General features: G+C 38.4%; 1 protein-coding gene across 9 annotated transcripts in view; it reads left to right on the top strand.

Annotated features, from left to right (window-relative positions):
* EBF1 (EBF transcription factor 1) overlaps positions 1 to 17,683 on the top strand; it is a 449,651-nt gene that overhangs the window by 303,610 nt on the left and 128,358 nt on the right. For 5 of the 9 annotated variants that reach the window (XM_072630865.1, XM_072630864.1, XM_072630858.1 and 2 more), the window contains one exon: positions 180 to 321. In XM_072630865.1, coding sequence (XP_072486966.1) covers positions 180 to 321 — 142 coding nt within the window. The remainder of the gene's footprint in view (positions 1 to 179; positions 322 to 17,683) is intronic. The other 4 variants (XM_072630862.1, XM_072630861.1, XM_072630860.1 and 1 more) reach the window with 1 other exon arrangement.

Below are 17,683 nucleotides of genomic sequence, written 5' to 3'. Positions count from 1 at the left end.
CCAAAGACCCACTCATCAATAGCGTCTCTTGTTAGACTTGTACGGCATAAGCACCAGTTATTATGGGAAATAGCTATGCAATTTTCTTCAGCTCCCAGCTGTTATTTATTTAACTTGAGTTTATTACCCTCTATGCTTTTATATTAAAATGTTCATTCATTTCCTTCTTGTGTCTCCAGGTCGTGGTGTCTACAACAGTCAATGTGGATGGCCATGTCCTGGCTGTCTCAGATAACATGTTCGTACACAATAACTCCAAGCACGGGCGGAGGGCTCGGAGACTTGACCCCTCGGAAGGTACGCCCTCTTATCTGGAACATGGTAGGCAAATCATTTTCATTGGTTGGCATTAATACTTTAAATGTGAATTTATTTGATTTCGTTCCTCTGTCCCTTCCACGATACCCTTCCAGCTTCCCCACCCCTCCCCCAACCTTTCAAATTGTCCATCTGTCAAAATTGACATTCTGGGTTTTTTTTTCCCTTTAGAACATAATGGCCTAGTAATTAAAGATAGGGATTTTTTTTGTCTCATTTTATCATGCTTAATTTTTATGACCCTCCAAACTGGAAAAGGTTGACATGTCTATCTGTAAGTCTTAGAGGTGAATTATTATATAATAATATTTGCCTTGGGCATCCCAGCTTATCAGTGATGATTTTTAAAGGGTAAGCAGAAACCAGATAACATTTGTCTCAAGGAAAGTGAATGCCATAGAAACTCTGCGCTAGGTGGCTACATTTCTGAATTCATAGGTGATCCATGAACGATAAACTTTTGTCCATTCATTCATTCCACAACTGTTTATTGTACACCTATGATGTGTAAAGCCCTGTGTTGGGTGTTTGTTTCTCCTCAAACAAAATTTGTAACCCCTTCCTTGGCTTCACTTTTCTGTTTGCTTCGTCAGCAGTGTTATTTGAAAACAAATTTCCATCTCATTTCCTGAGGCTTCCATGGGCATGAGCTGTCCTGGTGCGATAATTCACAAGGTAGAAAATTCCCTTTGCTGCCAGCATCCCAATTTAATAAACAAACTACTATCATAATTTTTACCCGATTTTTTCCCACCCTTAAGGAATGTACAATCTGTACTTTTTTATTAATTAGCCAGATGTAGCGTTGTTAGGAGAAATACTTCACTACATCCAGTTTTACAGTCTTCTTAGAGTAAACTATCATCTTTCAAAAGCTGTTTTTTTATGGTTTCATTAGGGCTAAGATAGATAGATATTACTTTTTCCAGGAGGCTATTTGGAACACCTGCTTGTGATTGCATTTCTATTTCCATTTCTGTAGTTAAAATTATTCTGATCTTCACATTACAGTAATGTTGCCTTTTTTTTTTTAATGCCCCTACAGTCACTTAAGACACTGTATATGTAGAGTTGTTTAGACAAGGCAGAGAAGGAAAACATGGGGAAATACCCAGTAGTCCTTGGGCTATGTCCAATGGCTTGCAAACCTGAGCTTTGTTTCTGTGCTGTGGCTAGTTCAGTCAGGTGGCCAGAGTGCCATCATGAAGACCAAGGTCAAACACTTTGGCCATTTGGTTCTGAATTCATAGACTTCTTATTCCTAGCCAGTTTTTTGACAAGATGTGCAAAAGAGTTTAGGTGAGACTGTATGGAAGGATCTCTGCAGTGACTTCTTATTATTGGAAAAACAACTCAAAGTTCCTGCCCTACTGATGGTGGATACACAACACCATCCTCATGTGTAAATAACGTATATTGACATTTGGGGGGCGTGTAAAGGTGTATGACTTCAAGAAAGTCTTTTGATTGCTCTGACTCAACTTGCCAATCCATAAAGTGGTCATGCTGCTATTAGCATCTTACTAAAGAAATTTACTCATGGCACATTCATTCCAGACATTTGTCAAGCACTTATTATATGCAGAGCATGTAGCTAAGCATTATAAATTTAGATAAGATTATTTTTCCTCCCTTTAGAGAGCTTACAGCCTAAGGGGGAATGTGCCCCATTCTCAGATAAGTATAATATACAACATCACATAAGTGAATTAAAACTTTAAAATAAAGTATAGTATAAAGTTTAAGGGGAATGAATGAATAAAATGTTTATTAAATGTTTATTATGTTCTAGGCGCCGTGCTAAGTGATGGAGATGCAAATGCATAAAAACAACAAAAAAAAAATTCCCTGCTCTCAAAAACTTCCTTTCTAATTAGAGAAGATAAAGGAGAACTTGAAGGGGGTGGGGAGGTTCTTGTCCCCATGAATCAGAGAAAGTATAATGGAAGAGGCGGCATTGTCCCTTGGTACCTGGAAATGACTCAGTCTTTTCAGCCATTGAGCTTTTCTGTCCTTGCATTTTATGATTTCCCTTCAGCAAAACGAGAATCCACATGGTCAGGTCCATATTGCTGATGACCAAAAACTTTACTTGTACTCTCTGTTGTCTGAATCACCCAACCACACATTAGCCACCCACTCATTTAGACGTTTCAAGCTGAAACATAAATATCTGCTCAGTAAAGGGTGAATATTGAATTACCATCCTAGAGATGTGTGGGAGTGGATTGGGTGCTTACTGAATTCAGCTTTGGGGACATTCTAATATTCCACCTTCCTATAAAAATTTTTATCCTGTAAAATACCATCTTAAACTACATTCTCCGAAGAATATAGGTGTCAAACAGTAAGTCTGAAAAGTATTTTCACCTCTACATGCTTGCAGGAACCTTCTTTTACCATTTTTTTAAACCATCTCATTCTCAGGTAGCCTGAATTATTTTTGAGCTATTCCACACATCTTTATTTATATCCTGCTTGTCAGACAGTGGAAGGAAAGTTCCCTTCATGGCTCATCTTTCCACATATAAGTAGAAACAGTGATCATGGTTTACATTCAAACACAGTACTCCCTGTGTTCCTTAAGGCCTCAGAAATGTAGTGCTCAAATAAATACTCCTATATTTCAATCAAAGTAGTTGACAAAGGCAAATTTATTTTGTGAACTTATGCAGGGGGTGTGGGGGAAAGAAGTCTGCCTTAGTAAGCTGTAGCTCCTGATAGTTCTAGTTTATTTTCATTCATAAATACCTCCCAAGTTTTATGTTTATGGTAAACCACAAATGAACTGCTAATGTAGTATTATATTATTATTCTAAAGCAGCATGCCCAGTATAGACTGAAGACATTTAAGTTACTTAGTTGTTATCAGACCTCTTGGGTTGACTTAAAATCTAGTTAATTATGAAATTTCCACCAAGCAGTATAGACACTGGACTTAAGAAGGGCACTGGTTTGAAGAAGACAGGAGAGGACTGGGTTCTCAGGTTACCTCTGACATTAACTAGCTGTGTGGTCCTGGGCAAGTCACTTAATCTTTTTGTGTCCTAGTTTCCTTATCTGTAAAATGAAAGGGTTGAATTTGATGGCCCCTGAGGTCCCTTTAGATTCTAAACCTACAATTTTATGATCCTGTGAAAGGCCATGTTCCATAGAGGATGTGGTTCTATAATGCTCTTAGTTCAATATAGAAGAAAGTACTACCCTTAGAACCTGAAGATCTGTGTTCTAGTCCTAGCTCTTGCCATTTAGTAGTTCTGTGACCTTAGGCAAGTCACTTAATCTCTATAAATCTCAGTTTCCCCATCTTCAAAATATGAGATTAGATTCAGAGCAAAACTAAGGTGGGATGACTGGGTTTTCATCCACTGCCCACTTTTACTAGTATAAACAACTGATTTTAGCACTGGAAAGACAAGAATAATTAATTAAAATAGAAATTATGAAATGGTACTTTAATAGGAAGCAAACTCCTCCCTTGTTCACTGCAATCTTGTTTTCTCCCCTGGAAGTAGAAGTATTTCATTAGAAGCATTTGGAAGTCTCTCTGAAGAAAAACCCACCACTTTGTCCCAGAAACATTTTGTAGTGTTTGCCTCAGGTGCCAATATTGCTAGTTACGGCTCTGGTGAGACTATTGTCTGAGGTCCCTTCCAACTCTGAAATCTGTAAGTGTTGTTGCTCAAGGTGAAGGGATTTTAAAATTGAAGTTCTAGCCTTGGTGTCTGCGCCCATCCTTCTCCTCACTTGGCAGTGTTTGAAGGAATCTACTTCTTTTTTGTCTGTAAATTACTATTGTGGCTGTCACTGTTCTTATTAATACTACTAATCATTATCTTTCCGTTTCTCCCTGTTCTCCAGTCATGTTTACTTGAATTTAAGGACAATTGTGGCATCAGTTTCTCTATTTTTTCCCCTGTGGCAAAATGCAGTGCCCTCAAAAATGATAGTGCAGAGACCCTGTCAGTTTGCATGCTCTAACACTTTATTATCTAATGATCTAATATGCAACAAGGCAAAGTGCGGGCGCTCATCATCCTGACACAGAATGCCTGAGAGAGGTGACTAAATTACTTTATGTACCATTAGCAAGAGCAGCTACGGTGAACTCACCGGGAGCATTTATGCAAATGTGTGTGAATACACTCAAGTGGCTTTGTCAAGCAGCCGACTGACAAGCAGTTTAAACGCTCATTTTTTTTTTTTAAAAGGGGCAGTTTTTTTTTTTTTTCTTTCTGTGTGTATGTGTTTTCCTTCCCTGCTCCCGTTCTTGGTGAATGGATCATTTGGCTCTTTGATGGTGGGTTTGGGGTAGGATTTCAGAGGCTATATGGAGCTGGACAGGTCATGTGGAAGAATATTTATGAGAGGTTAGTGAAACTTTTCCAACTAGAGCTCATAGGATCCTAGAGTCAGAGCTTGAAGACACCTCAAAGACCATCTAATTCAATCCTCTCATTGTATAGACCCATCTTCCGCATAGTTGCCAAAGTCATTTTTCTTAAATGCAAATCTAAACATATTATTTATCCCCTTCTAAAACAACAACAACCCAGAACTCCAGTGGATCTCAGTTAACCTAAAGGACAAAATATAAATTCCACTGTTTGGCTTTTGAAGTTTTCACAACCTGACCTCACCTGTCTCTCAAGCCTCCTCACTCACTTTCCTACACTTGATAGTCCAGCCAAACTTACTTTCTCTTTCTTTCTCCTCTGTGTCATCCTATCGCCAAATCTCTGTGTCCTCGAACTAGCCATCCACCATATCTGAAATGCATTCCCTCCTTACTTCTGACTCATGGGATCCCTATTTCTCTTCAAGACCCAGCTCAAATCTCACCTTCTACATGAAACCTTCTTTATTTCTCCAAATGCTAGTGTTCTTTCTTCCTGGGTATTAAACTTCATTATATTTATTTATTTTTAAGTTTATGTACTTATGTATGTACCTATTCTCTTGCCCAATAGAATGTAAGCCTTTTGAGAGCAAGAATTTTTCCTTTTTTCTTTTGCCTTTGTATCTCCCAGTGCCTGTAGATCCTAGCACACAGCAGACTCCTAACAAATGCTTGTTTGCTGGCTGATTGCTTGACTATTAAGGTGTAGATTTTTATAACCTGAAGGCTTCAGGCGTTGTGAATTTTGGCTTGAAATTCTGTCTCCTAAGGTTCCAATCCTGTAACCAAATATAATCTGTCTTTTTAGTGAGAAGGTTAAGACCTTTAACAACCTTATTAAAAAGAAGAGGCTTGTGGACTTTAAATAATTTGTAGAACAAAATGAATAAGAAAATGAATCATGAAGGCATTTCCCTGCCAAATATATAGAAGTTGACATGTAAAGAAAAGTGGAAGTGTTAGGGAAAATGGGGGATTTGACCCAACCCCAAAACATTAGTTAAAAAAACAAGGAAACAACAACCAAAGAAGAATGAAAAGTTATGACACAATCTAACCAAAGCTGCTTCTACTCCATGATTCATAGTTTGGGGAGAAAATAAATTCTACCTTTTACTGCCACTATTGGGCACGGACCTTTCAGCTGTCGTTGATACTATGCATTTTCCATTCTTAAAGAATATTAAACTTCTTTAATATTCTTGAACAAGATGTCATGTAAGTTTATGCAATGCCACTATATTTATCTTTCATCTCTAGTAAATACTTCTGCTTAACAACACACAAAATATCTATAATTTGAGGGAAAGCAGTAAGCAAGAAAGGATAAGAAATAGGAATAAAATTTTCTTTTTTCTTTCCTCTCCCCATCAGCTAAATGCTATAATGAGGATATACATAATAAATTCACATCAAGCCAAGGGAAGAATTCTGGTCTGAGAATCATACAGTTATACAATTTAGAGTTGGGAGGCATCATAAAACATATCTTATTCATCCATCTTGATTCACAAATGAAGAAACTGAGTCTTAGAGGAAATAACTTGCCCATGGTCACATAGCTTCAAGTTCTTATGTACTACCTATGTTGCTTGACTCCAAGTTTAATATTCTTTCTACTATGCCACACCTTTCTGTGAGACAAGAGTTCTGTTATGTACCCAGGTATATACCTGGGTATTCTGTTAATACCCAGCTGTTCTCACCTTTCTGGGCTTTACTTTCTTCATCTGTATAAAGAGAGGGTAGACAAGAACATCTCTGAAGGACCCTGTGGTCTCTAACAGTCTATGATTCAGTGACCTAGGAGCTCTTCTTGCATTGGGTATGACCAAATGTCTTCATGTTGCTGTGTATCTTTGACCAAGGTGTTAGGTTTTGTTGGAAAGCTTTGGGTAAATTACAGTTTTATGGAATAGAGGAATTGACTGGTTTAGATAGTGGATTATGTGGCCAGTCAGCTATGTGTCTCCTCTGGCAGCTCTGTAGGTGACACAGGACCAAAACAGGCTTTGATTAACTTGGGTTCAATTAAATGTGCTCCTAGAGTCATACAAAGGCCCAGGGCAAGAGTGTTGTGAGTTAGTTATTAACTTGGGCTTTCATTGTTGGGCTTACCAGGATCATGCAGGTGTTTGCTTTGGCTTGAAGCTGTCTTTCTGATTACTCCTCAGTCTATCAATAACATGTGTATTCAGTACTGAAGAAAAAGTGGAGGACTATGAAAGTTTCTTTTCTGAATGGTATCTGCTAATAGATTTATTTTTATAGAATGACAGAATCTCAGAACTGGGAGAGACTTCACAGGCCATCCCATCTAAACCATATCTGAACAAGAATATTCTCACCAGCATCCCTGACAAGTGATCATCCTCTTTCTGATTAAAGACCTCCAGTCATGTGGAGATCACTACTTCCTGAGGCAGTTTATTTTCCTTTAAATAATTCCAAATATTAGAAAATTTCTCTTGAATTGAGTGAAATCTGCTTGTAAACTAGTTACAAATGATTTTCTTGTTGGCCTAATTTTCACCTAGAAATTATCTCTTTCAATCCCTATCCTAACCTCTTGATTTTATAAATGTGGAAACTGACATGCAGAGAGAAGCTGTTTCTTAGCTAGTTTGTGGTAGAACTAGGACTAAGAACCCGGTTTCCTAATTCTCAATCCAGTGTGATTTTATTGCACCAAACTGAAGCATTGAATATACCTCTCACTAACTCCTCCACAAACCCACTCTCACTCTTTATTCCTCCCCAAGAAAGACTTTCATGTTAGGTTGGTAAGCCTTTTACTCCTTAATGCAAGAATGCAAGGGTATAGTAGTAGCCAGGGTAGGGTAAAATTTCAGGAGATATGCCATCAGCCCCTAACATTAGTTCCCAGTCCCTTTTTGCATTCCTGTTTTCAAAAATGGGCCTTGGACTAATGCCTGCTTGCTGGTCTCTCTGGGAATTACAATGACAAATGAGAAGAATGTCTGTAAAATCACTTGAGCTTCCTGGAAGAAATGCACTCTCCAGATACAAGTGCACAGAATGAATGGCACCTCTCTTCAAACTTAGATGACAGCCCTTAATTTGACTGGTGTCAGTGCAAAATTACAGTCAGGCCCACTTAGGCAGGAGAGCCATAGTGAAGAGGTCCAGGTTAAGTAGAAAAATATTGGTGTCATCTTTTGGTTACTGTGGGTGGCATATCACATCTTATTAATTGATTTTTCTACTATAAAAAGGACGACAGAGATGCAAGAATAGAATACTGGGGTTAAGAATATACGGATGTGTCATTGTGACCTACATTTTCAAACATCAAATCAGGTCTTTTTCTTTGTAGTAGAAAGGGAGCAGTTGCCTTTGTCCAAAATATAAAGGATTAAGGATTATATACATACTTATGTGTGTGTGCATACATACACACATATACACACCTACACATGTATATATGATAGTGAACAGGGCTAAAAACAAATACTAATTTTTCAGAGGGGGCCTTGAAATACAAATAACAGGGACTTGAGTAGCCAACAAGAGCTCAGCCTCCCCGCTGAAAGATAATACTCAGACAACTCATTACAAGGTGGTCTGTATTAGCTTATTTGAATTCTGTCCAAATGGCAACATTTCCAGAAAGGAGAAAGAGTGCTCAAACTTAACAATGATACCAAATGATGGTATTTTTCATTTTAGTGACATATAGCAGAGCTCCTACTTCTCTGAAGCCCAGCCAGGGCAGTAATGACCATAAGTTAGACTCATTGAAAATTGGTCCATACTACATTTTTTAAAAAAATCAAGCAGAGCATTTCTGGGGTACAAGAATAAAATATTTGCATGCTTATTTTCTGGCTTTTCTTTTAAAGTAGCCAATGACTGAGTGTTTGTTACTGGTTTGGTTTTGGTTTGTTTGCTTGTTTTTTTGGAGAGGCAATTAGGCTAAATGACTTCTCCAGGATCACAGAGCTAGTAAGTGTCAGGTCCTCCCAACTCAGGGCAGGAGCTCTGTCTCCTATACCACCTACCTGCTGTGAGTGAATATTTTTTTTTAAAGGAAATAGATTGCACTTATTTTACAGCTTGTATATTCCTTTTACTCTGAGATATCCTGGTATAGTAGATAGATTACTGGGTTTTGGATTTAGGAAATTCCCTATGCTGACAAAATCATAGATCCTTTTTATTTTTCCCTCTCTTTGATTGGAAGGATCCAGATGGGACAAGCAGGCTGTTGTTACTTTCCTTACTTGGAATATTGTTCTAACTCATTGCCTTTATGGAAGCAATTCCTTGATTATAGAGATCTTACAGAGTTTAAGCAAACATGGCAATAATAATAGTTCATATTTCGCTAGTGCTTTATGGTTTCCAAAGCACCTTGCTCTGAGCAGTCTTATGAAGTAGATAATGTGTCTCCATTTTATAGGTGAGGATATTGTGGCTTAGAGAATGTAAGTGACTTAACCAGGATCACACAGCAGATTGAGTACTGCAGGGCTTGGTTCAAACCTAGGTCCTCTGAATTTAATTCCAGTCCTCTTTCCATTATACCATACTATCCCCCAAAGGAGAAAATATGAGCCTGAAAAGATGACATTATAATAAGATGACCTAAGCTCAAGGATCATTTGTTATTGTAGGGGACGTTTACTAAATATCACACTGGAAGTGCCATTCTTACTGATATGAGTTTTTGGGCTATATTACCTTGCAGCAACTCTTCAGTGAGGCTGTTGACTCATGAGTCGAGGCAAACTTACAAAATTGTGTGAGACTTGATAAATGAGTGATCCGCAAGAGGCTTGTTCTGTGGACTAATTAAGCACCTTCATAGGAAGTGATAGCTGCATGGCATTATGGACTGAAAGGGCAAGACTTTTTTTTTTAAGTACAATTTTCTATCCCATGTTTCGTTACAAGAGCATAATAATTATGTGTGTTTATTTGCATAATTGCCTTCTCAAAACCAGTAGCATCTCACTGCAGCACTTTTTCACAAATACTAACAGCACTTGAGATTTTTAAAGGCCAAAAAGCCTAGGATTCAAGTGATGTGAACATGAAAACAAAGCCTTCCATGTGTCATCCAGAAATCCCCCTTGGGAAGAGACATTATGGAACAGTGGTTAGTGGTTTAGTTCAAATTCATTTTGTTTTGTTTTGTTTGCAAAGTTGCAAATCCAGAAATGCAACTTTTCAAAGGAAAAACAAAATAAACTTTGCTCATAAATCACCAAGGAAGGTCTTTAGAGTCCTGAGAGAACTTAGGGATAGCCACTCCTTCTGAAATCTGATGTGGAGACTACTGACATGAGAATTCTTTGGGGAAAAAAAAAAGATCATATGGGTTATTTTATGCTTTGTCCTGAAATTGAAAGAGAAAGAAAACCTGTTGGTATATGTGATGATTATTTCTATAAGGCCATAAGGATAAATATGCTTTTCCCTTATATCATTGATTTTGGTGGGAAAAAAGGTATTTCCCCCTTCTTAGCAGTTAGCACACTTGAATAGCTGAGCTGCTCTTCATGTGTTGAAGTCTACATAAAATTCAAGGTAGGCTAACTTGGGATTGTTAAAAAGTCACTGTTTCTCACAGAACATATTGATTTCCATTTGTTCTACTATTGCTCTCCTTAGCCTCCACAGACCATTCAAGGACAACTTAGGAGTATGACAGCTAAAATAAAGGAGAGGTGGTCATTTCCCTTAAGCCTACTTCCTCTCTCACACCTTGGACAGCTCCAAAGGGGGATTGATTATACCCCTTGAGGAAGGGAATCTTCAAATCAGGATGGGGAATCTGTCTGAAGTTTGGGTTCAGTCAAAGGGCCACACGTGAGGACCCAGGGGGCCATATGTGACTGAGGCTACAGATTTCCCACTCTTGCTTTAAATAAATTATGAATACCATATTGCTTTGCTTTGGGAGACACACCCCTGATATTTTTTTTCTCTTATTGGGTTCTTTGCTTGTATCTATTTGGTTATGAGAAGTTATATTTTTCAGGATTTGGTGGGAAGGGGCATTAATTCTTCTGAGTCATCATGAAGTCATTTTGGATATTTTGGATTTTAGAAATTATTTGCTAAATAGATTTTGATAGGAAAAAAGAGTATAATATGTTCTCCCCCCTTCCTCCAAAGAGAATATTGCTGAGTCCTCCTGCCAAATGCATTAAGATAAATATGCCTTTTAAGGTTGATAACATTTCACTTTATTAAAACCCTAAACTTCTCCAAAACAAAGTAGTCTTAATACATATACAGGGTGAGTTTTATTTTTGTTTTAAGTAGTATGTGAATGTTAGGGAGAAAAAAATAGTTTGGAAAGGTATAGACTCCATTAAGGATTTGGGCAAAGAGGTAGAATAAACTAAGGTCCAAACAGGCAGCACATTATGATAATATATACTGAGCAAGCTGGACACTGAGAAAAGCTGACATTGTATTGTCAAGGTCACAAGTGCTCATCAATTTCAGAGATAGGAGTTGAGTTCGAATGGCAGAGAATGCAGTAACTCTGTTGAAACCGATGCATGAAAAGAATCAGGCCTAAAGACAGGAAGTCCTGGCAGCTCCGGAAGGGGTGGCTCTCTGTTTTCTCATCTGGCTCTTACCCTTCCTTCTAACCTTAACATCTGTCAGCTAGATCCACCTGGTCCCTTGCATGATTAGAGCCCACTGAAGAGGGAGCTTGATGGTGCTAATTTTAACCCCCAAAAGACTGGAATCCCTACCAATGAAAAAGGGTCAATTCAGACTAAAGGAAACATACCCCTGCCTTTAAACCGCTCCAGTGGTCCAACAAAGATATTCAGAGAGACTAAAAATAGCTCATCATGTGTTCCCATTTTAAGACCTAATGCTAGGTATAGAGAATACTGTAGTAGGAACTGGGAATCCTGGCAGCTGATGGTGCAGTGGATAGAGTACTGAACCTGAAATCAGGAAGACCTGAGTTCAAGTCTAGCCTTAGATAGTTCTTAGCAGTGTGACCCTGGACAAGTCAACTTAACCTCCCATCTGCCTCAGTTTCCTTAACTCTGAAATGTGGATAATAATAACACCTACCTTCCATGAGGTCTTGTAAGGATCAAATGAAATATTGATGATTTATAGTCTTTGACCTCAGGGAGAGTACACATACTAAGTAACCCTTTGAGTAACCTACCACATTTTCTGCAACAATACTTCCAACATTGAATTAATAATTAATTAATAATAGTTAATTCCAAAATTGGTTGACCCTTCCTTAAGCAGCCTTGTAGCTCCCTGTTCTTGGGGAGCTCATCATATTGGTACTGGACTTAGTACAGGTACATTAGCTTAGCATACTTCAGCTAAGATCTTCCTAGCTCAAGTTATCCACCAGCCTCAGCCATGCTGGTATTGGAGATTACAAGCATGCTTCATGATATCCAGCTGAGATTTCTCAATCCTATGGCAGAAAAATTGATTTACTGGTAGAAAGAAGCTCACCATTTCAAGGTGATACAGAGCAATCCAGAAGTTCAAGTTATTCCAGCTTTTGTGCTTGAGGGGGCCCCTAGGAGATAACACAATCTTATCACTACAAAATAGAAAAGACCTAAATTCAATTCCTTCTTTTTACTGAACAAGCAATTAGATTCCTGTTATGCATCAGACACTGGGCTAGGTACTAAGGATGAAAAGATAAAAATGGAAACAGTCCCTGCCTTCAAGAAGCTTACAGTCTTGTTAGGTAGACACACATGTACCCAGATAAGTGAATATAAAATATATTCAAAGTAATTTGAAGGGAGTATCCAAAACTGAGGAGGCTCAGGAAAGTCCTTGTGTTGGAAGTAGGTGGCACTTAAGCAGAGCTTTAAATAAAGGATTCCATGACATGCAGATGAGGAGGAAGAGTAGTACTCGAGATCTGGGGGTCACCCTGTGCAAAAGCATGGGGCCCATAGTGTTGTGTATAGGGAGCACAAAGCATGTCATTTTGGCAGTATGTAAGATGTGCAACAAGGATAAATCTAGAAGATTGCCAAGCTCTTTGGGTTTGTCCTTTGTTCTCGAAGAGTACATCAAGACATCAGGATGAAGACATGACTTGTAGTTGACTTTGATTTGAGTGAGGGAGGGTCAAGGACTTTAAATGCCAAACAAAAGAGCCTACATTTTTATCCTAGAGGCAACAAGGACTCACTGGAGCTTTGAGAGCAGGAGAGTGGTTAGACGTACTTTTAGAATATCACTTAAGCAGCTCTAGGCAGGCTGGCTCAGAGAAGGGAAGGGAATGGAGATAGAGTAACCATATAGGGGGTTATTAAAAGTGAAGGAGAAGGGGGTGGTTGAAAGATAGGTTGTGGAGTGTTGGTAGAATTGAACTGATTTGGCAATTAATTGGTTATGAGGTATGGGAGAAAAATAAGCAATGAGGAGGTTGTGAACCTGGATAACTGGAAGGATAATGGTGCCCTTAACAGGAATTGGGAGGTTAAGAGAAGGAAGAGGGGGTGAGTTTGGTGGGGGCAGATAATATTGGACTTGAGATGCTATAGGATGTCCAGGTAGATATATCCAGTAGGTGGCTGATAATGTGAAACTGAGAGGATAGACAGGTAGATTTGGGAGTCATTTATGGAGGGGTGATAATTAAACCAGCTGATGAGATATTAAATAGCAGTTTGAAAAAATCTGGGGGATTTAGTGAACTGGAAGCACTGTGGAAGTCTGCTGTGTAAGCCGCCACTGAAACTCATGTGAAGTTAGGCTGCATTAAAAGAGGCTTAATATCCAGACCCAGAGAGGTGATAAGTGAGCTATATTTTACCCTGACTAGACCACAACTGGGGTATTGTGTTTCATATTGGATGCCACATTTTAAGAATATGTTGTGGGGACAAGAATAATGATATATGGATTTGCTGAAGTTACTGAGGATGTTAGCCTGGATGCTAATCATCAGTTAAGGTATTAAGTAGGGGGTTCTGCATAGCTTTAAGTTTTTGAAGATGTGGAAGAGGAATCTTAGTTGTCTTGTTTGTCTCTAGAAGGCAAAGTAGGAGTGATAGATATAAATTGCAAAGAAGGACTTTTAGACTTGATGTACAGAAATGCTTCCCAACAATCTGAGCTGTCCCCCAGATGGAACAGGCTATTTCAGGAAGCAGTGAAGTCCTTCTCAGTAAAGGCTTTTAAACAAAGGCTGGATGACCACCTGTAAGGTATACTGTGAAGGGGATTCATGTTCAGGTATGGGTTGGACTAAATGACCTCTGAGGTCCTTCTAACTCTGGGATTCTATAATTCTGTAACTATTCCTTTTTTTTACTGTTGGGTCTGTGTAGACCTTCTCAATGTTGGACTTCAGAGGCGGAGAGAAATTCTCTGACTATTTGATCCTGTAACACAATATACGCATCAAGTGAAACAAATTGACGGCACTTCTCAAAGGAGAATTGAAAAGCCAGATCAGTTCTAAATCCCCAGAGTAAGTTGGTTGGCATGTGGAATGGTATATGGGAAGGTGCTTTTCTGGGTTGAGAGAGAAAATCCTGGTATCACATCACGTTATCAAGTCCCACATCTAAAATGCAGTGTGCCAACTCTGCAACTTGAAATTCTCAGTGGGCAGAAAAGAAACTTTATAGAAATTGGGTGATCATCATCTTTATCAGATGAATATGATGCCATCGGCTTGATTTAGTATCTTAGGGAAATGGGATTTACCTAGTGAGAGGGAGGAAAAAAGTCTGAATTTTAGGATTTTAAGTCTGAAAACATTGAGGAGGAAAAAGAAATAATAATAAAAACCTCAATGTCACTTTTTTTTTTTACCAGCCTGTGACATCCAATCTGGTTCTGAAACAAAGGGCTAAGAGATGACATAGTAATTAAAATACAGGCTAACTTATGCTGCCAGTCAGTAATAACACAGGGGGCCAACACAGGAAACCAGAGGGTAACCAGAGGAGGGAGAAAAAGTGAAACATAAAAACAACACTCTCACACCCACAGGGTACAGATATGAATCTGAATTGACAAAGAAATACCTGATCACTAAGCATGAAAGTGGAACCCAAGTGCTAGTGTTTTTTAACCACACCCTGTTAAGTTGTAAAGCTTGTGTGTCTGTGTGCACAAATGTGTGTATGTGCACATGTATGTGAGTTCAGAGGAAGATGGAATGACCCTCAAGACACTATTGACCTTAGGCTATCCTCATTAGCTGACAAATGCCAGAGATTCCAAGGCAAATTGCTCTCTTGTCACAAAGGGATCTGGGTCATCTGATAATGACAGAGTGAGAGAGGGACTTTTAATGCATATTATTCCCTCTCTCATTAGAGTATGGTGTAGTGGATAGAACACTGAACTTGGAGTCAGGAAGACTCCTCTTCCTGAGTTCAAAACCAACCTCAGACACTTACTAATCTGCGTGACCAGACAAATCACTTAACTCTACCTGCCTCAGTTTCCTCATCTGTAAAATGAGCTGGAGAAGGAAATGGCAAACCACTCCAGTATCTTTGCCAAGAAAACCTCAAATAAGGTCCAAAGAGTCATTCATGACTAAAATGACTAAACAACAACTATATTTGAAGCAGCTTGGTCTTGAAATTGTTTTTAAAATACGGAGAAATATTAATACTTTTTTAGGTAAATGAGAAATGTGATAAAAATTCAGGGTTTCTGAAATAAACTAGATGGATTTTATAAAGTTTCTTTTGTCCTTTTATTGTTTCTTTTATTCTTCTATGATTCCTCACTCTGAAAATCTCAGGCAGAGAGATAAGTATCTCCTTTTTTCCCCCCAGAAAGTTCTTTTGGTCTTAAGATCTTGTATGACTTTACAGGTGGAAGGGATTCCAGAGATCACCTTCGGGGGCTAGTAGCTAATTATCTAAATCCTAGTAACATTTGTAGAAAATATCTCCTTCCAGAGAAATGCTAAGAAGGGAAAGTATAACTATTTCAGATTCTGTATTCTAGAATAATTACATTCTAGAGTGAGAGAGGACATCTAGTTTCCTTGCAGGAACCCTCTTATTTTACAGATGAAGAGGGGCAGCTAAGTGGTGCAGTGGATGGAGCACCAGTGTAGGAGTCAGGAGGACCTGAGTTCAAATCTCACCTCAGACACTTGACACTGACAAGCTGTGTGACCTTGGGCAAGTCACTTAACCCCAATGGCCTCATCCTGGGTCATCTCCAGTCATCCTGATGAATATCTGGTCACTGGATTCAAATGGCTCTGGAGGAGAAGTGAGGCTGGTGACGTGCAAAGCCCTCCCTCACTCAAACAAAGTCAAGTGCAAGTCATGTCATCATTTCTCTGATGGCGTGGTCTTCTTCAGCAAGGAAGGATGAACACACACAGATGAAGAAGATCAAGCTCAGAGATGGTTAAGTCTGAATGTAAGAGTTTTGAAGTCAGAAGGTCTAGCTTCAAATCCCAGCTTTATCTATTGTCTGTATTTATTACCTACTGTCTATATAGGTCTCAGGAACCTCCCTGTACCTCAGTTTCCTCATCTGTAACATGAAGGGTTCGGAACAAATGATCTTTGGGATGTTCTAGTCCTGTTGTACTCTTGAAGTTGTCATCTACATGAACTGTAAAAAAGGGGAATTTTAATTATAGAAAGGCAGCATAGTACAGATGAACACAACTTGGACTAGATAGAAGTCAGGAAATAGGAGACCCGAGTTCTAGTTCTGACTCTCCACTAACAGGTGTGTGACTTTGGGAAATTCCTCTCTCTATGTCTCAGTTTCTACTTGTGTAAAATGGACACAAAGATACTTCCATTGCTTACCTAATGAAATTGTTGTGAATAAAACACTTTGAAAACTATGGCATTTCACTTAAATTTAACTTTTAAAAAGAGTTTTAATGCTTTGTTATATCATCTCAAGCATGGGAGATACAGAAAGAATTCAGAATCCACAAATTATTATTTACCCAATATTCTTATTTATTGAAGGATTTAGAATCTTCTGGTGATAGGACATGAGATAGGATTTCTACTGTTCAAGTGAACTTTGTCGGTATGCATCTGTGTGCAATTCTCATGTGAGCTACAATTTAATAGCATTTGTTGAGAGAAAAGGAAAAAAAATGTGGTGGGTTAGGGGAGTAGTTCTCTGTTTAAATCTCTTTCTCAAGGCTGTTTTGCCCTATGCTTGAGCTGGTTGTAGATTCCAGAACGAAGATAGCTATTTGTCACTGCTTTGGAAGAAATCCTGAACTTTCCCTTCGTTTGATTAATTGACGGCCAATGCAGTTTTCCTTGCATGTAGCAGCACTCAAATATTTGTTGAATAAATAAATGACTAACAATGTAGGGGAAAAGTAAACCCCAGAACTTCATTTTCCTTCTTTGCCTATAATCCATTTATTCATCACTTTAAAACTTTTCTTTCACAGATGTAAAATCTTTTATTGAATGAACATTGTTATGGCTGAAGACTTAAGGATGGAAACATGACATCATATTCTCAAAAATGCAGATTTCAGTAGGGGTAGTATTACCCATATTAGACAAAGAGACTGTGAACATTGCGTATTTAACTGCTCAACTTATAATAATAGAAAGTCTTCCAAGCCTGACAAACTGACAGCATTTACATCATTCTTGCACTGGAATACGCAGTTGGATTGCTGTATTAAAATTGCCAGGTTTTACTCTTGGACATAGGAGTGTAGAAAGAAGAAAAATACGTTTTTATTAAAATTTATATGAAGGTCATTGTCTTCTGAAAACTATAACTACAATCAGAAATACGTGGTTATATCCTAAATATCTAATGGACACACATCATACCTTCTACCTTGAGACTACAAAAATCCCAAACTAGGGTTTTATGTCTGCAAGAGATGACTAAATTTACTATTTTGGTCTAATTGAGTATGTAATAGCCAAACAAAAATAGTAATAGCTTACATTTTTATTGTGCTTTGAGATTTATAAAATATTTTGCATATAC

The sequence above is a fragment of the Notamacropus eugenii genome, chromosome 1 (assembly GCF_028372415.1).
Source record: "Notamacropus eugenii isolate mMacEug1 chromosome 1, mMacEug1.pri_v2, whole genome shotgun sequence".
In the NCBI taxonomy this organism is placed as follows: Eukaryota; Metazoa; Chordata; class Mammalia; order Diprotodontia; family Macropodidae; genus Notamacropus; species Notamacropus eugenii.
This window is presented reverse-complemented; position numbering and strand designations above follow the sequence as displayed.